The sequence below is a fragment of the Eutrigla gurnardus genome (genome assembly GCF_963514095.1).
Source record: "Eutrigla gurnardus genome assembly, chromosome: 15".
Lineage (NCBI taxonomy): Eukaryota > Metazoa > Chordata > Actinopteri > Perciformes > Triglidae > Eutrigla > Eutrigla gurnardus.
This window is the reverse complement of record NC_139938.1, coordinates 8826411-8851134: the sequence shown is the minus strand read 5'-3', so window position 1 is coordinate 8851134 and position 24724 is coordinate 8826411. Positions and strand designations below refer to the sequence as shown.

At 41.1% G+C, this 24724-nt stretch overlaps 1 protein-coding gene across 2 annotated transcripts; it reads left to right on the top strand.

The window, feature by feature from the left end:
* Window positions 1-1712: 1712 nt before the first annotated feature.
* Window positions 1713-23933, top strand: b3gat1b (beta-1,3-glucuronyltransferase 1 (glucuronosyltransferase P) b). 2 transcript variants are annotated; one of them, XM_084029153.1, is made up of 8 exons: window positions 1713-1848; window positions 13354-13604; window positions 20192-20284; window positions 21599-21741; window positions 22037-22548; window positions 22681-22977; window positions 23237-23342; window positions 23798-23933. In XM_084029153.1, exons 4-7 carry the CDS (start codon window positions 21630-21632, stop codon window positions 23321-23323), a joined length of 1008 nt encoding a protein of 335 aa, XP_083885279.1. In that variant the 5' UTR covers window positions 1713-1848; window positions 13354-13604; window positions 20192-20284; window positions 21599-21629; the 3' UTR covers window positions 23324-23342; window positions 23798-23933. The 2 variants fall into 2 exon arrangements, with proteins under 2 accessions (XP_083885279.1, XP_083885280.1); XM_084029154.1 differs by lacking the exon at window positions 1713-1848 and having other exon boundaries at window positions 13256-13604.
* Window positions 23934-24724: the final 791 nt, after the last annotated feature.

The window sequence follows — 24724 nt, the reverse complement described above, 5'->3', positions numbered from 1 at the left end:
TCCATCATTAATGTAACGTTATCTTCCCTGATGTTTAACCAGCAAATCTTTTATCATCGTTAGTGTTAGTAACGTTATATCCTGGTACCGAACACACACATCATAGCTTCAGAGAGAGACGCCACTCAAATGTGACTTTTGGGTGTAATGTCTTTCTAATTGCGTGTTATACTTCAACAGTTATACAATTTCTTGACGTATAAAATGATCTTTTAGATCGACAAACATATGTGTGATTCGTGACACAATTCATACAGCATCAGAAAATAATTTCTCTTGCCACGACTGCCGTGCATATTCTTTCCGAAATAAGGTCCCATTGGGAACACCGGAAAGGGCGAGACTTAGCATCTCTATTACCATCATGGCTGTCAGAATCTCATTTAGACTTGTTTGATGAGTTTATCTTCCTTTTTGCATTGTTGCATGGAATAGCAACTTTTCCTGCAGTATTTTGTGTGATTGAAATAAGCCTTTCCCGTGTTCATGTTCAATGCTCTCTCTCTCTCTCTCTCTCTCTCTCTCTCTCTCTCTCTCTCTCTATTTGACCCGTGATTTCCCAAAAAGTCCTGTCAAAGGCTTGATTTTCTAAAGCCTGAAGTCAGAGCCAAGAGGAGGTGCAGGAGTCTATTTTTCTCTCCGACCACTTGAATTACAATATACTGAAAGGTTATTATGGAATTTTGCCCAGTGACAACAGCTTTAATGGGAAGGTTTAAAAGCCAGTGGTGAACATCTTAGCTCTGTCTGGAGATGAAAGATTTAAAAATATGACTGATGGCTTCAGAGGGTGTGATTTCACTTCTGTTTTCTTGCCATTAATCATAGTGCATGATAGAGTCAACCAATGTGCATGCTACCGAGGCTCTACAACTACAGTGAGGATTTTAATATTGTTTTTTTTTAATTATGGAAGTGTCACACGATACGGTACAAACCATTATTTAGTAAAGGTTAAACTCAAATTTGGTGGATTACCCTCAGTAGCCTAGCATTTCTTCTAAATGTCACACCTTTCAGAAAGAGGGAAAGTAGCACTTAATGGTTCCCCGGGGCGGGGTGATCCTTCAATGTCAAAAAATGTAAACGTGTCCGGCGTTTTCAAGGTGTTTTGGTGCAGGTTTAAAGCAGCAGCTTTGAGGTTTTCTATCTCTTTTCACAATCTCCCCATCTTCCTAAGACACAGACCAACAGCACATGGCTGATTAGAAGAGGCTGCCTCTACACCAGCGTTCCTCCTCTACATGCCAAGAGCTGCTTGTTCTAGAGAGGATGGGGGGTTGGTCCTGCCCTCAAAGCAGAGACTCCCTCAGTCCCGTATAAATGCACTCAGATATACACAGATGTCTTGCTTCAAGCCGTGTCTGCCCCTCTCTCTCTCTCTCTCTCTCTCTCTCTCACACCTGCAAGAATTAAGACAATCACAGGCATTAATACTTACAACAAGAAAGAAGAGGATATTCATTTGGTGCAGGGGGGAAGGCTGTTAGACTGGGGCATCAAAAAGGTAAACTGGAATGAGCTGAAGAAAGAGTGATAGTGAAAGGAAGAGCGAAGGGAGGAGAGTAGAGCAGAGGAGGGAGGGAGGGTTAAGTGCCAAATCAGCTGCCCTCTCTACGCCTGTGAGTACGCAGCGGGAGCTCCTTCCCGACATGTACACCTGTAAGCCCTGCTCATTCATTCAGGGATGCAGCGCTCATGTATGAATGGCAGCCACACCGGCAGAGACGTCAGCGGCAGCGGAGAGGCTTTTTCAGGCTGCCTTGATGAAATAATTTGAGCTCGGAGGCAGAGGCAGTGGAGGAGAAGGCGACATGCGGAGAAGTGGATGCTGAGTCTACTATTCAGGTCTGGACCCTTTTTCTCTCCTTTGATCCGTCAGCCTTTTTGAAATATGTTGACATGCAGGACATGCTTTCTCACTGCTCATGGAGGTTTTGGAGCGACAACAGAGATGAGTTTGTCAAATTTCTTGGTTCCTTTGTAGTTTCAATACAAATGCTGTTGGTTCACTATCCAATTGGTGAAATAGGCACTAAAGTAATGGACTGATACCTGCCATGAGCTGAGTTTTTTTGTCTTTTAATGAGACTCGATGATCTTCAAGAAGCCTTTCGGGCATCTTTGCTGCCTAGCTGTCGGGAGTGAACTGCAGATTACCTCACTAACACTTCTTTCTGAAAATACTGACGCCACATACTTGTGATGCTTCAGCCCGACATAAACTGCTAATCAGATTATCACACCCACAAATGAGTTGTAAATGAACTGCTGACAAGAATACTACTGAAACAGCAGCTTTACAAAATGTGTCCAGAGTGATGAACGGTATTACACACTGAGGTTTTGTACTTTTGCATCCTTGATTCAGACCTTAACTGCAGCAGGGATTGCACTGTTTTACAGATAACTGTGTCTTTTGATTGAATGCAGTGTAAATCCCAATTGGTCTTAATGATCGGTGCAGAAAAGAAGCCTTTAATGGTTTAACCCTTTACTCCTCTTTAAATCCCTCTTTTCAATCTCACCGTTCATTTGCATGGACATGAGTTCTGAACACGGGGTAAAAAAAACAAACACAATTAGATTGTGAGAGTGATTTTTTTTTGTCATTAAAATGTGTTGATTGAAAAATCATTGTTTTTTCACACTTTGTAAAACTACAAACACCTTAGAAAGAGAGAGAATATGTTTTTTGTGCGTGTGAGTTTTTACACTCATCCATCCCCGGTGTAGAACATGAACCTGTGTCTGCAGGCACCTCGGTGTTAGTCAGCTCCAGGACTGCACCAGCTGCCATATTATCTTCAGAGTCATTTGTAATAAAGTCTACAGATTTATCGTTCAAATTTGCTCTTCTCTCCCGGCTCTGCTCATAAACAAATTGCTCTGGTCTGACAAATGGTTCTTGTTGAATTAGTTTGATCTGGAATTAAGAGCTGCCGCTTGGAAATTCATCAGAGGGCATTTGAACATTTTAAATCCTTCCCAACGATTTTGATACGGCTTCAGTTCCCGTGTAATCTCTATCGAATGCATTTCAGCAGAATTAAGAGCAGCTCAGAAGCATATTCAAGAGAAAATCATTGCCCTTTTGAGCTCTGCAAGCTTCACTGTGCTCTTGATGTACAGTACAAAAAAGAAATGCCTTTGAGTCAGATTGTTTGAGGTTGTTTCTGCCCACTTGAAAGCTGATTCAGATCAGAGGAAAATTCGCACTTCAAGCGGAGGGGATGCTGCATGAGCAGATCAATACACGGAGCGGGTCCTCCCGAAACCAGCTCCACCCTACGGAGCAGGATGCTGACTCCTCTGAAACTCCCACTGATCTGTAGGAACAGTACCATTAATGCTGACTGTGGGAGTGTTCGCTGTGTGACAAATGACTTACAGTATAGTAAGTTTAATTTATTTGAAGTATCCAGTCCACGGAAGAACTTGAGGGTTTGTGGATGTAATGATCAGCTTCCTGTCGTTACAACTTCTCAGGCAAAGTGCTCAAACTAATTATCAGCAACAGCAAATATATGTGTAGCAGCAGCATATGATGAGTCCTATTGATATTACACTGAAATTCGAGCCCCATTTTCCACCTGTGACAAATGTGTCCAGCCTGCTTGTGACTAAGCCAGCCTGTGTCCCACAGCAGACTCTTGATCGGCTAATGAGCTTCACACTCCTCTGTAAGTGAGAGAGGCCTCTACTGTGTCGACAGTGAGCAACGTGAGTGAGAAAGCAGAGTTTTTAACACTCTCTCAGCCTGGAGCTTGCATTACCGCACACAGTAGTGCAGACAAAGAAAAGGCTCCTCTTCAAACAGAAACAGGGAGAAAGCAGGAAGAGTCCCGAGACAAACAGCATTAGTAGCCAGGCATGAAAGCTGAGAACCTAATGGAAAAATGTTCCCTTTTTATCAGCTTCAAAGTGCTATATTCAGTATACAAAGCGTTAATTTAGCACCAAAGAACAATTTGTTTCATGAAGATATTGTGGAGTAATGGCACCCTTTATGTGTGTTGTTGTCACAGACTATCACCATTTTGTTTGTGGAGTACGTTTTTGAATGCCTCGAATCCTGCATTTTGGCATCTTTTAATGTATGCATCCAGTGAATGAGTCAGTAGTGTATATATATACAGTATAAAAAGAAAAAAGTATGTGAACCTCTTTGAATTTCATGGTTTTCTGAATAAATTTGTCATAAAATGTGATCTGATCTTAATCCAGGTGTCTGAAATAATAACATGACATTTTTTTAACTTTCATGTCTATGTATTGACAACAACCAAAAAAAACTCCTAGTGCTTGTGGAATAAGTATGTGAACCCTTGAGTTAATGACCTCAAAAAAGCTAATTGGAGTCAGGTTTTAGCACACCTGGATCTCGTTAAGATGATACGTTTGGAGGTGTGAACTACAGCTACTTTGACCGATAAAAACCCCTCAAATTTTTGAAATTTGCTCTGCGCGAGAAAAACACACTTATGTGAGCTATACCTCGGCAAAAAGAGCTTGCAGAGGATCTACGATCAAGAATTGTTGATTTACATAAAGCTGGCAAGGGTTACAAAATTATTTCAAAGACTTTAGAAAGTCACCAGTCTGCAGTAAGCAAACAATCTACAAATGGAGACACTTTGGGACTGTTGCTACTCTACCCAGAAGTGGGCGCCCAGTCAAAATGACACCAAGAGCACAACGAAGACTCATCAATGAGGTAAAGAAACAACCCTGAATGAAAGACAAAGATTTGTAGGCATCATTGGAACTGGCATATATCTCTGTTCATGAGTCTACAACACGTAAAATATGCTGCACGCCAGAAGTTTGCAAAAGAGCACATTGACACTCCACAGCGGTATTGGCAAAATGTTTTGTCGACTGATGAAACTAAGATTGAACCAATTGGAAAAAACACACAGCACTACATCTGGCGTAGAAAGGGCACAGCATATCATCATGAAGACATCATCCCAACCATAAAGTATGGTGGAGGAAACATCATGATTTGGGTCAGCTTTGCTGCATCAGAGCCAGCTTGGAATCATTGAGAGGAAGATGAATTCCCAAGTATATCAGACAATTCTTCAGGAAAATGTGAGAAGGTGTGTACGTCAGCTGAAACTGTGTAGGTGAGTGATGCAACAGGACAACGACCAAAAACACCGGAGCGAGTCCACAACAGAATGGCTTCAGGTTTCTGGCTTTTGGAGTGGCCAAGTCAGAGCCCAGACCTCAACCCAATAGAGATGCTAGGATTGACTTGAAGAGGGCCAAACACATGAGACGTCCAAAGAATGTGACAGAGCGGCTGTGGCTCAGAGGTAGACTGAGTCGTCCTCCAATCTAAAGATTGGCGGTTCCTACTGGCTCCTCCAGTCTGCATGCCGAAGTGTCCTTGGGCAAGATACTGAACCCCCAATTGTGTGAATGTGTGTATGAATGAGTTAGTTCCTGATGTGCAGTGTATGAATGTGTGTGAACGGGTAAAAGTGAGTGAATGTAGTGTGGAGCGCCTAGAGTAGCTAGCTAGCTAGAAAAGTGCTATATAAATGCAGGTCCATCCAGAGCTAATGCAGTTCTTCCTCACGCAAACAAAACAAAACACCTGCTGATACAGTACATATAAAGTGCTGCGTGACTCATTGGCTGGAGTCTCAGACTGTGGAGGACGGAGAACGTTGCAGTGTTAGGTAAACTGCCTTTCTTTAAAAGCCCCCCCTCCCCAGGGACAAACACTCAACAACTGTAAAAACTAGTAAACTTGTGTGTGTGTGTGTGTGTGTGTGTGTGTGTGTGTAATCAGGATGGGTGGCGTGCAGTTTAATATGCTTTGGTGTAATGGAAGCGGCACTACCGGTGTGTATCATGGGATTAATATAAAAAGTCAAGGCATGCATGCGTATGATTCCTGTTTGTTGTTGCTGATTGTATGGTGGCCGTGATGGATTTGAATGTATTTATACCTGTGGGGGTAAAATACAATACTTGCAATCAGTGAAATGTGATTAAATGCAGATTTTCTCCAATTTAACAAGGAGGTTGTATGCCAACCCAGTCGCCAAACAAATGTTGGCATTTTACATTTCTACTGGGATACTTTAAACGTCACCGTTTGTCAATCGTATCACGTCTGCAGAGACATACAACTCCACATGGTTAACGTTGTGAAATGATCGATTATGTTACAGCAACAAACAAACAAATTATAAGGTCAGAAAAATGATTCATGTAATAACGTAACATAACTAGCGTACATTAATAACAATCACCCTTAGCGGATATAGCATGCCAGTATGTTTTCCCTGTGGACTGGCCTGTGGACACATATGGATAGAAACATTTCGCCTGTAGTTTCATTTCAAAAATCTATATTTTAAGTTGAGTTTTATACGTTAATGTTTGAATTTTTGATCTCCTATTTGTGAATATTGCCACAGTCCTGTCAAGCGTAGAGACGAGATTATTCTGACTTTACTTCAAGGCAAAATGAGAAGCTGCTCCATTTACTTACACACTTGTTTCTTGTTTTGATCATGAGCATAATTGGATTAAGATAATGACATGCCCAACAGAATATCACACTTGTGCCCAGTAATTGTGTCTACACTGGGATTTTTGATGGAACTGATTGTCATTTACATGCTGCAGCTGCTGATTTCAATTCAGCAATTATGACATTATTATGACACAATTATTACTTTGATTCTGGTCATATTTAGAGAATTGATATGAGGCATGCATTTTGATGAATGCTGATCGCCTCAAGAAAAACAAGCATGTAATTATTTAATCCATGCAGTATTCAAAATAGCAAGGAAATGGGATTATTAACAGATGGAACAGCTTGATGAAATGTTTCTCAAACACCACGTCCATGCAGTAATTACATTATAGTGAGCCCATAACCAAAGATATAGTGAATGATACCGGGTGCATACATTGGTTCAAGATGGAATTATTGAATTAAGTTTGACATAAAGTTCAAAACTTTCAAATGTATTGAGTCTCCGGTGCAGTAGTGTTTAAGAGGCTGAAACACTATCATTCTCACCTGAGAGAACAATATGGAAAATTGCGAAACAAGCAACAACCGTGATATAATTTTGACAATGAAGATGGGACTCCTCATGCATGAAGAGAGTCTGGGCTGTTTTACTCCTCAGCAGCTTATTATAAATGTCAATGAGCTGAATGTGATTTGGCTCCATGATTTTACTGGCCAGCACAACATTTTCTTCCAAAGCAGACCACAATCGAAATGCACATTTCATTCAAATGACTGTATAAATCACTGGAACTTCTATGTTCTATTACAACCTTATTTCACCCCTGGTGAATACTAAGTACTGTTAAATTGTATAATACCTGAGTGTACTTGCAGACACACTCATCACCAGTATACTTCTTGTGTGTTAATGATTACTCAACTTGAAGCTTGCTATTTTTTGAGCAACTAACAATAACACAACAACTAATTCTGCACTAAGTGTATTTTAGTTTAATTTAAATAGACATTTTTGAAGTGTATTTTGTGTACTTTTATGTGATACAATGGACCAACAATGCCGCCACATGAGAGAATATGAAAGGTGATACACTTCATCTCGTCATCTTCCTGCCAATATTCTACCGTTTTATCTCTAATTTAAGTCTGAGGTTTAACATGCAAAACTGCTAATTTGTTTGAAAAGTAGTTTTTGCTTTACGGTTGTTATTTTTTTTACCACTATTTTAAAAAAGTGTTTTACTGTTGGCTGATCAGGACACATCTAGCCCATTTTTTTGTCCATTGATGTTCCTCGGTTTTAGGCTTTTATATTGCATTTTGCAAATGCAAACTGTGCTGTAACATTTACCTCGAGCGGTGAACTACATTGTTGGCACAGTGCTACTCAGTACTCGTTAACACTTTCTCAGAAATGTCAGACTTCACACCGTCTGCCCTGCAAATGTTGCTGTGAAATACAGATCTGTAAAACACACAAGTTCAGCAGCAATGAAGACACGGAGCATTCAGTTCGTCATCCAGATTTAATCTCTATTTAAAGTAAAATTCAAATTTACCTGCAACCCATTACATGTGAGCCAAAATAAACAAAAAGTAGCGAACTTTCTGCAAGACCATACATTGGGCAAAATAGCCCACACACCTGCGATGTGGCGTGTGCCTGCCGCCTTAAGCAGAGGCAGAATTTCAAAGTTCCCAGCACTCAAATCTATCTAACATTTGCCCACATGGAGTTAAGCAGTAGTTGACAGTGATTTTTTTAATTAGCAGATACATTCAAAAACAGGGCTGCACGGTGGTGTAGTGGGTAGCACTGTCGCCTCACAGCGAGAGGGTCCCGGGTTCAATTCCCAGATCAGGTTCGTGGTTCCTTCTGTGTGGAGTGGATGTGGGTTCCCTCTGGGTTCTCCGGCTTCCTCCCACAGTCCGAAGACATGCAGATAATTTGCATGCATGAAGATTATCTGCATGCATGCAAGATAACGCTGCAGCACGCCTTGGCTTCCATCTACCCAAACTCTCCCATGTGACCCCCCTCCTCCGTGACCTCCACTGGCTCCCTGTTGCAGCACGCATCCAATTCAAGATGATGGTACTGGCCTTAAAGGCCATCAATGGAACGGCACCCATCTACCTTCAAACACTGGTCAAACCACACGCCCCGACACGAGCACTTCGCTCCTCTACTTCAGCTGGCCGGCTGGTACCACCATCGCTGAAATCAAACAAATGTCGCTCAGCAAAGTCCAGACTCTTCTCTGTTCTGGTCCTCAGTGGTGGAACGAACTCCCGACCAATGTCAGGACAGCAGAGTAATTTGCCATCTTCCAAAAAAGGCTCAAGACTCACCTGTTCTGTCTTCACCTCGACTCTGCATAGCATGACCCACTAACACCACCTCCCCCTCCCCCCTCCAAAAAAAGGACTTCTATGTTCTTACCTATAGCACTTTGATCGTAGCAGTGTTGCACTTAAGGTATACTTGCTGAACAGCTACTACTTTACTCAGACGAGGACCTAACACTTTTTTTTTAGCTATTACTTTATCATCAATGATATGTTGTGGTTTCTTTCTTTTGACAAATGTACTTATTGTAAGTCGCTTTGGACAAAAGTGTCTGCTAAATGCCTTGAATGTAAAGGTAAATCATTTCTCAAAACGGATTCATCTGGAACATCCACCTGACTTGAGGACATGTTGGGAATACAAGCTAAATGTGGAGGGGCCTGACACAAGTCTATAAGATATTGAGAGAGAGGCCACAGCTGAGACATAGCGGGGCGAGATATACACTCCATCAATCACCACTCCACATCCCCGGGCGCACTCCTTCGCACGGCGGGCGTCATAATATACATACATCATCAAAGTCAGACTGAGATCAGCAGGATGCCGCTGCACCACATCCGTTAAATTGGCTTGTGTCAGATTTGTGGGATGTGAAATGTGGGAAAGATGTCTGCTTCCTGGACTCAAACTGGGAGCTGGTTCCACAGGAGGGGAACTTAATAGCAGAAGGCTCTTGCTCCCATTCTACTTTTGGAGACTGTAGATACCACAAGTAACCCTGCATTCTGGGAGCACAGTGATCAAGTGGGGTAGTAGGGTACGAGCTCCATAAGAAATGATGGTGCCTTATCATGGAGGGCTTTGTAGGTGAGGAGGATGATTTTAAATTCATTATCAGGAAAGCTGCCTCACAATGCTGTCTCAAAACATGGGAAGGTTTCCAGATATGGGCTCCTCCCCCTCTCTGAGATTGAGAAGTTCATTCAATAATAAAGAGATGAGAAAAATTCTGTTCCACTGGAAGCCAGACTAGAATATAGACCACTCAGTGTTCTCACAGGATGCAGTATTTACCCTCAAAACTAAGTTTCTGTCCACCACTTTGGTCCAAACTGAAATATATCATCAACAAAGATAGATTACCATGAAAATGTGTACAGATGTTCATGGTCCCCAGATGATGAATCCTACAGACTTCGGTGATCCTCTGACTTTCCCTTTCATGCCACTATTTGTAATTGTGTTACTTGATATTGGTTTCCTATGAAAATGTGGATATAAAGTCATGTTCCTCTGAGGTAGAATTGAATCTGACTTCTTGTGAAGTGCCACCATCTGGTCATAGTAATAGTAATTTTTCCAAACCTGCAAAACTAATGGAGCCTCTGCTGCATTTGGTGTTTTATGGAAATCTCTGTAACCCATGCCAGCATAGCCTCCTTTTCAAAAGAGTCCTAGTTTCTGTCTCTGAATACATTATTGTCAATATCCAATTCTGTTCATTTTCCTGTTTTGTTTGTTTGCAATGATGACTGTCATTATTTCATCAAAGTGTGACTAACGGCTAATGTTGGCTAAAATTAGCCACCATAAGGCTGGAACAGCAAAGCCCCAAGTGTTTTTAATTGAGCCAGGCTGTGTTTGTTTGCATTTTAATTCAAATTTCCATTTGTAAGAGGACAGAAGTGTTAGTTCTTTTGAAAGCTTAGAAGTTCCTCCTTTGAAGGGTCATCTCACGGGTGTGTTGTGGTTGCAGTTTTGATTTTGTTTTGAGATGTTATTAGGAAGGAAACCAAAGCTAATGAAGCAAGCATGATCTGAGTTGCTCTCTTGAAGCAAGAATGACACTGAATCCAAAAAGGAACATGTATTGTATCATATTCCGCAGGATATGAGAACGAATACATGCTCATGAGATAGAGTTGCTGCAGAGAAAAGCCACTAATTATCACCGAGATGATTTTCAAAGGACCCACCGCGCTGGATAATACAGGAGTTCATGCTTCACAGTGTTTTCATCACACACACATCAATATTGCCAGCTTTAGCAGCTATTAATTGAGTTTGAATTTAAATGATATTCATTTTAATAGCACACCTTCACGTCTTTCATACGTGACACCTTTGAAACTACATCACCGTCTCATTAATCGCCCATCTGTCAAACACAGAATGGCATTCCTCTGAGGCTCGGCACATAAACAGATGCAGACAGAATATTGATGGAATGATGGAAGTGATTAAATATATAAATATTCTCGTTTCTTTCTCTGTAGTGCCATATGAGGACAAGGCACAATACGACAAACTGTTTAGAAATAGAGAGAAAGGTGCAGTGTTTCTGCTGGATTCAAGGACCCGAGTCAGAGAAGAGGTGATGAGGTAAAAGTAGGTTGTCTTTTACTATGAATCTGTGTTTGTGTTATTCTAATAGCAGACCACAATGCAGCAAATACTAAGAAAAGGCTGTTTATAACATACCAATCTTATTTGACTCCTTATTAGCATATGCATGAACAAACATGAACATATTTCCTGAGGACATTAGGTGCACTGAGACAATGAAAAATCAACAGAGGTGATCAGGTGCATACATGCCTTAATAGTCTTTTTAATACCTAAGAAATAATGATGATGACTGATTTGAATTCCTGGTATAATAATAAAAAAATTGAGGGGTTGTTTCTCTGTGATTGTTTACAAAGCTAGGCCTTTGCCTTTTAGTGCACGTTCGTGCACGTGAGTGTTGCCAACTGGCTAGCTCCCAAACTACGGCGTTGTCGCAGAAGCGTAGCGCCCACCCTCCAGTTCCCTCAGGTTAACACTGTTAGCTCTGTCAACACTTTTGCCGTTGTATTCGCCATTAGCACTGTTAGTTAGGCAGATACTGTCGCCAGGCTGTTTGCCCTGTGTCTCTGTACAAAGCTTTTAAATTTGCTGTGATGATGTTAATATTGCTGATAGTTAATTTTATTTAGATATACTGCCAGCAATTGTTGTTTGGAGCCGTTTTTTCAGTGGTGTGTTGACACTTCTGCAGTTCCTTTGTGGGAGAAATCGCTGTCAGAAATATGGGACAATACAGGATTTTGTTTATCAGATAATCATCAAATCGTGTGTGACTTGATAAAGCTCTGTAGCTATCTATTATGGAAGAGAAGAGAAAAATAAAGCCTGATTTAAAAAATACAGGATACCAAAATACATATTTATGTATTGTTTATTTGGGAGACATGATTTATGATAATCTTATTTAAGATTGTTTATTGTTTCATGAAAAAGGATGTTCATAAACAAAAGATGTGTCCTATCCGTGACGTTATTAAAATATTTGTTTCTTAACAAAATGCAAAGTGATACATGTTTGTTTTAGTGCCATTTCAAGAGTTTTAAGCATGTTTTGATGGTTATTATACGGTGGGCAAACGGCAAAGACAAAAAAAAAAAAACACAACCACAAAAAGAAAAAAACAACAGCATTAACAAAAATACAACTAGAAAAAGAAAAACATAACGGCATTAACCAAAACACAACATTAACAAAAATACAATGAGAAAAAGAAAAACAAAATGACATTAACAAAAACGTAATGACATTAACAAAAACACAATATTAACAAAATACAACGAGAAAAAGAAAAACAAAACAACATTAACAAAAAGACAACAAACAATAACACGACATGAACAAAAACACAACGACATTAACAAAAATAACGACATTAACCAAAACAACGACATTAACAAAATAATGACATTAACAAAAACATGACAAAAAGGAAAACACAACAACAAAAAGTCAGAAATCTCTGATTCAGAAATGCAAGTCGGACTGTATATGATATGAACGAGGCATTCTGTGTGAGATTTTCTTGCAATGATAATTCATTTCTGACATGAAGAATATGTCTTTGCTACCCTCATAATGTCTTCATGCTGGTGGACCAATAATCATTTTTCTGACATGAACACAGTCCGCCTTATTCCAACTGCCCTAAGCTTCCCTTGAATGATCGCTCATCTAAACTTGCAAAAAGAAGCATCATTTACAGCCACTGTGTCACATGCTAATACACAACCATCCTCTTTAATTACTGATAGGAGCTGTTCAACCTTTTTCTCCATAGAGTTATTTCGATTAGAGCTATGTTTTGTTTACCCTGTGCCATTATTAGAATTGTCAAGCATAGAAGTCCATTGAGAATGCACTCCTTTCATATGTCAGGAAATGAAAGTAAAATGAATAGAAATGCCCTTAGTGTCTGTTTAGTGGACCATGTGACTATAGCTGTTTATGGCTCAGATAAACAACACCCACGTTATGCACGGCTCTCTCTTTTCTCATTTTTCAAATCCTGCTTCATCCCCAAGTAAGAATTCCATTTGTGCGGCTGTGACATTTTTCATGTGATTTATTCTATTGTCCCGAGTCCTCCGGCCATGGCTGCCCCTCCGCCCCGTCCCCTTGCCATCGGCTTTGACAATCCAGGCCTTTGTTTTTGCAATGAGAAGCAGCATTCTTCCAGAGGGATGACCTCCTCTGTCTGTACAGGGGCTGGCACTGAGGACGCGACCCTACCCAAGGCTTGGATAGCACCCGCTGGATGCTGTGAATGCAGTCCGCTGCTGTCGCCTCGACTCTGGTGCTCATTTGTGCACCGAACACTGGGAAGAGAACTTGATGGATCCCTCTGTTCACCACAGCTGACACCCCAAGGCCCAGCACTGTTGTCAGCACCTTCATCATTAACGCAGCACGGCAGGATTAGACTTGGTGGCAAAAGTGGATCATCACTCATTTCTGTAAGTCATTTCTAATTCTTATTTTTATTATTGCATTGCAGTTAATTGTGAATTGACAGTCAATGTGCATATCCTTATTGATAATCAGCAGCCTCACTGTGGGAAAGAACATCTTTCACTTTGTTGTGAAAGCATAACAAAATAAAAGCAGCACCAGGAAGGTGCTGAAGTGAAAAACTATTATTCCCTAAAATCCCCAAAACCTGAACGGTAGAATTCCAAACCAGCCGTGCACCGAGGCACCGGGCTCAACTTTTACATCAGTCAGAACATCAAACACTAGAAACAGTATTTCATCAGATTACCTGCAGCTGTCTATCTTATACAGACACATGCACGGGTCACCATCAGGATTTATTTAAGGGCTAGATTCTGACGCAGTCAAAAGGACTCAATCAAATCATCACAGGATTGTTTTTTATTGATGGGAGTGTCGGCCACGTGGAGGAACTGCTCTGCTGAGTTGTGGGTTTGCCAGTTTCCACTGTGAAAGCCAGTGCTGATAAGCTGGAGGCTGAACGCAGAAGAAGGTGTGGTCTTTAGTGTGGTTCAGCATCGATTAAACTACTTGGGTCCCATATTATTATGTTATCTGTCTTTATCCAAGCTTGTTACCCTTTAAATCAAGGATGCCTCATCGTTCCTCACTGCCATTTAACTGTCATTAACACAGACAACATTCATATAGATTCCCCAGTTGAGACAGGAACTATAAGACACATCTCAGAGTTGTTTGATATCTATTTATATTTTTCATGAGCTGTGCCATACATTTTAAACTCACAGTCAGAAGCGATTGACCTTTTTTAGTGCTAAATGAGGCTGGCACCTTCTTCCATTCCTTATTAGTCTGTCGTTATTGGGTTGGAGTGTGCTGGGTCCATGTGTGGACCAGTTCTGATTGGGTGTCATTTAAAGAGACAATGTGGACACATGTTATAAAGAAATAGGGTTCAGCATTTCACCTCTGCTACCGTTTCTATACAATGGAGTTTCCAGTCAAAATAACACCACTATATTATAACCGATGTTGTATCCACTGTGCTACTAACTGGGGCATGTTTGATGTTGATGTTTCATTTATTTATTGGTTTAAATCCAAAGTGGCAGAAACATGAAAATATCTCGTAATTTTATTTTATACTCCCTTGGAAGGACAGGGGATTAATATAATAAACAAACAAACATACACAGACCCGTAGCCTTATTAGATACAATAATGTATCTACCTTTAGATTTTGCAAAACTGTTTTTCTAACACTTCTTCTATCATTTATACCCAATATTCATCAAAATTACTTCATTACATATTTGGATGAGCCCAAAAAGTACATTTTAATAATAATGATTTCTGAGGTATTTTCTTTCATTCACTGGTTACCAAATTCTTGCAGGTATGTTTGTCATAAATTGCCGTAGGTCATCGTGCAAGTGGAACCAAATTTTAGGTAACAGGTGCACATATTGATAATCCGTACTCCAGGCAATGCAGCTTAACTTGATGGCATTAAGCCTGAAGCACGTCATTGTACTCTGCTTGAACTAACATTCCCAGGATATAGACGTTCCCAAAAAATCTGCATGATTGTCTATAACTGTGTGTGTTTTGATGCAGATGCAGAGAGATATTTAAATATCTCTGCAACACAATAGAAAGTAGTATTTACCATAACGTCAACACTGTAACCTCTTCACATTGTGTTGGTAATGTTTTGAACTAAAACTCTTCTACACATGCCCCTTTAGGGGAATTATTCCACCTTCTGGGCTTTGAAGGTTGTTGGTTGGTATTTTGACAGGCAACGCTTAAATTGGCTTCATGGTTCAGTGCTTGTACAAAGTAAAATTGCTACATTTACGGCTGAGTTACCATAACAGAAGAAAACAACGCTTCATTATGCAGATGCAACAAAATGAATTTAATGAATATCAAATGTAAGATACATACAACTGTGAAAGTCTCATCTTAGCAGTGCAGTTGTATGCTGGAGTTTCAGTGTGTGACTCATCTCATCCCTGCAGAGGTCACTAACAAGTGAGCTGTGTTACTAGTATGGACACAGGCTTCCCTGAAATGTCACTATGTGCCAAGGGAAGTCTAAAATTACTACAAAGAGACACAAAACGATTACAAAGAGACACAAAGTGACTGCAAAGAGGCACAAAATCAAGACAAAAAGACACAAAATGACTACAAAGAGAAAATGACAGAATGACTACAAATATACTCAAAATACGAAATACGACACGAAGAGTCATACAATGATCACAGAAAGATTCAAAATGACTACAAAAATAGGTGTAGGAGCCAAATCGGTCATTTTCTTTGTTTTGTAATGTTGTACGCATTTTGTGCCAGTAGGTGGCGATTTCTGTTCAGGTAATTGGCCTGAAGTGATAAATGTAGGTGGGTAATCAGCGCAGGTGCGCACGCTGAGGAACTCATACGGTTTTGACCGTGCCATGCCGTGTTATGCCACAGAGAGAATGTGTTGTTGTGTTTAGTGAGTATTCGAGTCGGCTGTATAAATAAATTTGCAACAAAAAGAGAAGCTTTGACTGGACAGTTGCTGTGTTATGCACTTTGGCTACACCTGCATACACCTACACTTACATTGGCACGCGTAAAGCCCTTTAAACCGCAGCGTGCGTCGATAGTGACAAAGGGCCGCTATAATAGGAAAGAACTATAGACCAATGATAACTAGGTTAAAACAACCGACAAGGGACACAAAACCTCAATAAATGTGAAGCAACTGCATAAAGACATAAAACAACAACAGAAAATCGTGTGTGAGTCTTGCTCCCATGGAGGACAGGTGGTGGGGTCTATTGCATGTTTGCCCAGAGGCACATTGTCTCTCGTAATCTGCCCATGATCACAACAGAAATTAGGAAATTAAAACGGTGGCGTGACAGAAACTAATTATCTTTAAATTTGAAAAAAAAAATTAGCTCATGCTGTTTGGAAATTGTAAGAGACTCATGTTCAAGTCATGATAGGAAAAATTCATATAGAAAGAGTATGTGAAGACATATTTTTGGATGTGATAACGTCTGCTGGAAACCTCATATATCATATGTACTTATTATGAACATTACAAATGAAAAGCCATGAGAACACTAAACAATGTAGGATATTTAATATGCAAACACACAGACATACTGTTATTAAAGTCCCATGCTTTGACGTTCATGCATCTGATAGAATTTAAGACAAATTATGTACAAATCATGTAATGTAATGTAATTTACTTTCTGGAAACATACAGAAACGTTCTCAGACCAAGATGGGGCCTGAAAATGTTGTGTTCATAACACCAGGGAGAGCATGTGTAAATCTATTTGTGGGATGAATTTATGTACTGGGTTAGATTAGGAAATTAAGAAAAGTCAAAGATGATTTCTATTATTTAGCCTACATCCAATAACTCTTTTCATGGCAGCCATTTTGAAATGTCAATGCAAGGTAAACACAGGCGTAATTATTGTCATTAATTACGCCTTTGGATGAGCCCCCCAAAAAAAGTCATTTATTTATTTCATTCACTGGTTTATTATTAGTCATAAATTGCTGTAGGTCATTGTGCAAGTGGAACCAGGTTTCCAGGCGATGCAGCTCAACTTGATGTCATGTAGCCTGTAGTTGTCCTTGTACTCGCACGAGAAAAAAATCTACATTTTCAGCAAAATACTCCATAACACATCCGGATTGTTGTTTTATTATCGGTATCATGTGGATGAGAGTCCATTATTCCGAAGTGTTTCACCCATGACACATTTCACCTCGTACAAAATGGGGAGAAGCCATCGCTTCTCAACCTGATGTGCAAAGATAATTAGTTTGTATAAGGCAATAAAACGCTGCTCATACGTGGCCCTATTAAACCTATCCTGATGTGTTAATTAGCAAGCACCTTTGATCTCAGACTGGGGTTGATTCTTTTTAATCAAGGATTAGTTGTGTCCTAAGCTCTGTGATTACCCAGCAGAGGATCCGTCTCATGAAGACAGTCCTGAAGAGAAGTGAAACACGATCACACGGAGCGCTTGGAGCCTTCGTTGTTGTGATCACATGCATCTGTGCTGAACATTGAAGGCTGCAGGGCTTCTGGACTGGCTGAGTAGCGCTAAGGGTGAACATGCATCGATGTGCATTAGTAGGCCTCATGCAGAAACATTCTCTTGTCTCATTATCTTCTTTTAATTTTTTGTTAAGAGAAAAGAATAAGATTACTCAACTCCAGATGTACAGAACTTTATTAACCACCCAAACCTGCTCTTACCCTGATGTGCTGAATGACGAAAGCCACTTCATCATAGATTGGAGGCATGTGGCTGTTTATTATTAGCATATAGATAACGCCCAGGCAGCAACCTCCAGTTCTGAAACATGAAGCAAACTCTGAAGAGCCTTTAACTTGTAAATCTCTCTACTGGCCATCAGGGGGCGACTCCTCTGGTTTCAAAAAGAAGTCTGATTTTATGGAAGTCTATGAGAAAATTACTCTACTTCTCTTTTGATTTATTATCTCAGTAAACATTGTAATAGGTCTCAATCTCTACTTTCTAGTCTTATGCTTTAAGGCGGGGGTGACATAGAGTGGCCAAGTACCGCCCCTTCAGCTAGACTCCCATGGGACCTCTGAGATCGTAAAAAATGTATGGGTCTCAATGCAGATAATATAATTATTTGCTGGTCCCAGTCGTTATATGCCCCGCATTAGAAATATGTTGTTTGTGGATTTAAATGATAATTTTTCACGTCAAGAGTTTGACCGTTTATTGTGCAATTGTTCAGTTTAAGGCTGTAGAGAAAACACAATGAGAAAGACTACATGTCGCATATGTGACGTCACATCATCACCCTTTCTCACAGCGATTCAGTGCCGATCAAATGAAGATGCCGGTGTGTTTTGTTCCTGAATGTTTCCATTCTAGCAGGTACGGCTGTTCATTCTTTCGGTTCCCATCCGATGAGAAGAGGAATCGCTGGCTCAAACTGACGGATATCATTCACGTCGAGAGCAGCGAAGAGCTGTAGTTCACAAAGCGGCCTCACACAAAACCTACCATTATCAAACTTCTTCATGATAAATCGTAGTTTTTTTTTTTTTTGCATGGAAAAATTATCTTTAAAAACCTCAAACAACATATGTGAAATTCATAGCGCATTCAAACGGGACCAGAACATAATTTTGATCTCGCCATAGGAATACATGCATCAGAAATTCATATTGAGGTCCCATGTACCGTAAATAGAAAGGCGGGACTCTTTTGGAATTGTCTGTGAAGGTAGGGGGAGGAGCCATGGTGGTATGTGATGCAGTATGTGACCAGTTAACTGATCAGTGGGGAGTTTAACCTCTTGTAGGGACTGAGGCATGTGACCCACCCAGCCCTCAAGTCAAATTGGAGTCGTTTGTCATGAGCCATCAAGTGAACTATTCACGTGTGAATGGGTGTTGGATGGGCCATCAGATGTTGAACAATCCTGCCATGGATGGTTGTTGATTTGCCTGGGGACTGATCGGAGGAATGTATTGTATACGGTCTTCCTTGGGCAGAATCTACATTGTGATTGACAGGTCATTACCACAGTGGCATCCAGGGCGTTGTCAACATGGCGTCGTAACCAGGCCATCCAAGTACTTTTTAACTTGGATTTTAGCAAATCTGCGGCTTTATAAAGTAGCAAATTGCTACTTTATAAAGCCGCAGATTTGCTAGTTTTAAAGTAGTAAATTTGCTACTTTGTTATAGCGGTCATAGAGGAAGTAAACACGTTGCTTCACCGGATGTTTGCAGTTGCTATGACAACAAGTGAAAGCTACAGCTACTATCCACCTGACCACCTGATCCATAAACACCCATAAGATGACAATGTGGCCCATATAAATAAAAGCAACAATAACCATCAACAGCCATCACCCTAAGGACCTTAATGAGGCATTGTGATGTATTAATTAGAGAAATAAATATGTACATCCATGGGAAGTTAGTTAGCATAAATGCATAAATTGTTTGTTAGCATCGTAATGAAGTAGCAAATCTGCAACTTTTTTTCTCTGAATATTGCCCCCCTCTCTCGGCTCCGTTTTTTTCCCATACAGTGGCCCTAATGCGCTGACGTACAGAGGAGCAGAATATCTATCATTGTTGTTGTCGTTATGGGATGTCGTGGGGGGAAGAAGTCAGGCTAAAGGGTCGAAGGGCGCGTTGATGACATCATCGTATCCGTTTTTGCAGCATTTTTTTTCTTTTTCACCCTGGGACATGGTTTCAACAAAGTGCGTTTTCAGGCACAAACGTGCAAGAATTCTGCGTTTACACACAAAAACATTTCCGTGTGGACGGCCCCAAAGATGACTTTAACATTTGGCTGTAAAGTTGACATCAGATCCACCCGTCGCTCCTTCACTGGTTGTAAAAATTCCAAGATGACGATGGCCAAAATGCTGAACTCGAGGCTTCAAAACAGTACACAGGAACACATTATTTAAAAGGAGACGTTGTTCCATTGCTTTCCTGAGATATATGACAAGGTGTCAAACTGATTTTTTATCCAGTATGTTTTCTTTCTGCAGGAATAATCGACTGAACTGAACCGCTGAAACCCAGAACTCTTTCTGCAGAGCCTCAGGCCTTGAACTGGCCATGTGTGTTGGCATTAAACAGAGGTACGGTAATATGGATTGTATACTACACTATTCAGTTTAGATGCAGTGTTTTGCTCAAGAGCACTTGAAAATGTGAACAGGAGGAGCCGTGGATGGAGTTTGCATTACTTGGGGAAATTAGAAATAAAACCATGCCACTGAGGTGAATAAATCCTGAGAATTTACAGTATATAACTATAAAGAATATCTCTATTATCAGGATCATCTTAAATATCATAACTAGTGACATGGAAAGATGTCTATCTCACTATCATGGTAGAGAAGTGAAAAAAGAGCCTGATTTAAAAAATATAGGATACAAACATTTATTTTTAATTTATTTTTATAAGCAGGGAGAATTTATGATTTATGATCATCTTCTTTAAGATGAGTTTGTTGTTTTTCATTGAAAAAGATGTTTACTGTCTAATCTGTGACACAATGAAAATATTTGTTTCTTAAAAAAATGTGATATTAATATGTTTGAGTGCCATTTTAAGAGTTTTAAGCATATTTTTTTATAATTATTAGGATTTTATCATGAATATCATTTTGGCTAATGGTGACGAGACATTTTCAGATCGTCCCATGTACACACTTAAGTTCTCTCAAACTACTTTGAGATTGAACTGAACCTATAGAGTAAATCCATGACATCTATAGCTCTTTTAGCTGTTTACAGCCAGGAAGGTCGACCCTTTCAGCCACTGTGGCCCTCTTCAAATGAGGGGCTCAAATGTTCTCTGGGATACGCCAGCATGCTTTAAGATGAGACAAAAAAGAACCCTCTGAGCATTTTCTGACCTAATTTCAGTTGAGCAGCGGCTCCGGCAGACTGAAACTGCTTCTTAACTCAAGCCTTCTCCTTTGTAGTTCGTGCCTTGCAGCCACAGTATGTTGTTGTTCAATAGAAGGCCACCATATATGGACTCCAAAATGCATCTCACATACAGAAACGGCCTTTAGATTGGAAACTCAGTCAACCAGCTCATCCATTCAAGGGCTAAAGAACAGTATGCTCAGTATGACTAAAAGCAGTGAATGTTTCCTTTTAAAAGGGAATGGATGGAATTATCATGGTATATATTATACATCATTTTAAAAGAATGACATTTTATAATCTGTTGAAATCTGTAATAATAAAAGTTGCCTTAACACGTCATTTATTGAATTGAATACATTGCAAAAAACTAATAAAATGAAAGTAAAAAGTAATTGGAAACAGAACTGTACAACATGTAAAACAATATTTCCAAAAGACACTGGTTTTGTTAGCTTGTTGGTCATCTCCCAGCTCTTATGATTGTATGATCACAAGTTTTCAATGCCTTGCAGGTAGAGACATGACTCAGGTCTGACACTGGAGATGCCGAAGAGACGAGACATTGTCGCCATTGTGTTGATCGTGTTGCCTTGGACACTGCTCATCACTGTTTGGCACCAGAGCACCATCACTCCTCTGCTTGCTACTCGAAAAAGTAAGGAACAAATAGCTTCAACATTTTTGCTTCTATGATTTTTGAATCATAAATGCAATCGGCAAAAGTAAAAATCTAAAGGCTATAAACGAACTCCATAACCATCGCAGGACTTCAAGTCACCACCAGCTGATTTATTGAAGTATTTGATGTTGTACAACAAAACATTAAAGGTCTAGATCAGGGCTGTTTACTACATAGAGCAACTAACTTTCAATAAGAGCAAACAATGGCTTCATGCAACACGAGGTCCCTTCAGGTTTGGTCTCACTGTTGTCATTCCTCTCCTGGCCAGATGACAGACGTGACGGTCGATCCAACTCCAGGAATACTTTTGCCGTCAAGGAGTCCTGCTCACTTCAGAACCGGGACATCGTGGAGGTGGTGCGCACTGAGTATGTCTACAGCCGGCCACCACCCTGGTCTGACATCCTGCCCGTTATCCACATCATCACTCCCACCTACAGCCGGCCGGTGCAGAAGGCAGAGCTGACACGTCTGGCCAATACCTTGCTGCATGTCCCCAACCTGCACTGGATCTTGGTGGAGGACTCCCGGAGGAGGACCACTCTGGTCAGCCGTCTCCTCCACGAGATGGGTCTCAACTACACCCACCTCAACGTGGAGACGCCAAGGAACTATAAAGTACGCGGGGACACTAGGGACCCCCGAATACCTCGGGGGACCATACAAAGGAACCTGGCCCTGCGGTGGCTCCGGGAGACCTTCAGCATGAACAGCAGCCAGCCTGGGATTGTCTACTTTGCAGACGATGACAACACATACAGTCTGGAGCTGTTTGAGGAGGTAAGGACCTAAATTACAAAGCAAAACAAACAGAGAGCTAAATGCAACGTATCCTCCTCCTCTTCCTTTCATAGAAATTTTAGGATATAGAATTGAAAATGAGGGATCTCTGCTTCTGTTTTCAACTAACAGATGCGCTCCACCAAAAAGGTGTCGGTGTGGCCCGTGGCCTTTGTGGGTGGGCTGCGATATGAGTCCCCTAAGGTGAATACATTGGGCAAGGTCTATGGCTGGAAGACTGTGTTCGACCCACACCGACCCTTCGCCATCGACATGGCCGGATTCGCAGTGAGCCTGCGCCTCGTTCTGTCGAAACCTCAGGCTTATTTCAAGTTACGTGGGGTGAAGGGAGGTTACCAGGAGAGCAGTTTGTTAAAGGAGCTGGTCACTCTTAGCGATTTGGAGCCTAAAGCTGCTAACTGCACTAAGGTAAGAAAAGGAGGCAATAATGTTGCGCTACCCCGTTTATTAGCAATAAAACAATGTGATTCCTGAGATATCTGGCTGTCATAACAATTTTTTCTTAAAGTCAATAAACTGACAGTTTACAGCCTACCCTCATATGCTCCTCACTTATTAAATATCTGCTACATTCTGCCTCTAGACATTGTGTAGCAAGAATGATGTACTCCAAACACCATATTGGTTGCATTCATGCTGGTCTCCATTCCTTTCTTCTCACCCACAGGTATTAGTATGGCACACACGGACAGAAAAGCCTGTGCTAGTGAACGAGGGCAAGAAGGGATTTACAGACTCTAATGTGGAGATATGACATACTTCATCTGACACAGGTAAGAGCAGAGAAAGGCAAATTTCTGCATTTCCACGCAATGATTATCTTGTGGGATGGGCTATAGGAGAGCATAATCTTAACTATTATGTGCATCATGAGATATGGATTTTCCTTGATATAGATCCTTACTTAATGTTATGTAAAGCGTTGTCTCCAGCAGATAGAGGGTTAGGGTTGGAGCCCATCCCAGCTGAGGCAGGGCAGGGACATTAGACTCCCCCTCCTGCTGAGGCGACAGTGCTAACCACGACACCACCGTGCAGTCCAAAACTTGACTTGAGTTTGCAATTAAATACCTGCAACAATAATGGTATGTTAGTTCACAATTAGCATGCTGTAGTTAGCATTTAGCTCAGAGAGGCTGCACATAGGCACCGCAGCATGGCCTTTTTTGTCTTGTTCATTACAGTACTGCTTCTGACATGTGCCTTGTTCCCTTGTCTGTTCTTTCAGGGGCATTTCTCCATTGGAGTCTACCTGGATTCAAACCAACCTCAGAGCTCCTTAAAGCAATAGCCACTGTCAAAAGCATCATCACAGCACAGTACAGTAGCTGTAAGTCGCCACCGCTTACAACTGGAGGCACACCTGTCCGCCCCAGGAGGCAACACAAGCCGTGTGCTTGAGTACGCCACAGAGTATCAAAGCACAACCGCACAAAGACGAGCCGGGCCGCGCTGTTTGAAACGCTGGCTGATGCGAGACGCTGGCAGGATTTGCCAAAAGGAACTTGCCCACTAAGGTCTCCTCGGAGAGCAGAGACAAAGGATGTTACGTGATTTAAACTGCGGGAAGAGATGGCATGGCAAGCAATAAAGAGCCCTCTGAGTGCAGACAACATCAGCCAACCATCCAATCAGCATTAAATAGGGCCCTTTTGTTCTGGAGCGAGCTGGCTGTCGGGCACAGGGCTGCACAGAGGAATCAAAGGGGCCCTTGTCTTAAGTGAGTCAGCACTGACTGACAGACTGCACTGAGGGGATCTGAGCCCTCCCCACTTGTACTGTACAACACTGAACTATGTAGATAGCACCCTGAACCCAGCACTAATTGGGGGGCCTGTAGCTCTTCAACACACATTCACACATGCTCAGCTGTCACACTGCTCATGATGAGCACACGTTCACAAATGCACTGAAAATCACAGAACGATTTATTGCAGTATAATACGACGTCCATGTTGTTTATTCCTGATATGCTGTAACATTACTGACATTTAAGAGGAGATTCAGTATCCCTAGGGCCGAAAAATGGGATGTGCATCCTTTCAAATAGCTGTGTTGCACAATGTAATTATTCCCAACATGGATGGATGGCTTGCAATTGATGGTTTCATACCTCATTGACTTGCAGTGGCACTGCTTACAAATTCTCACGTTC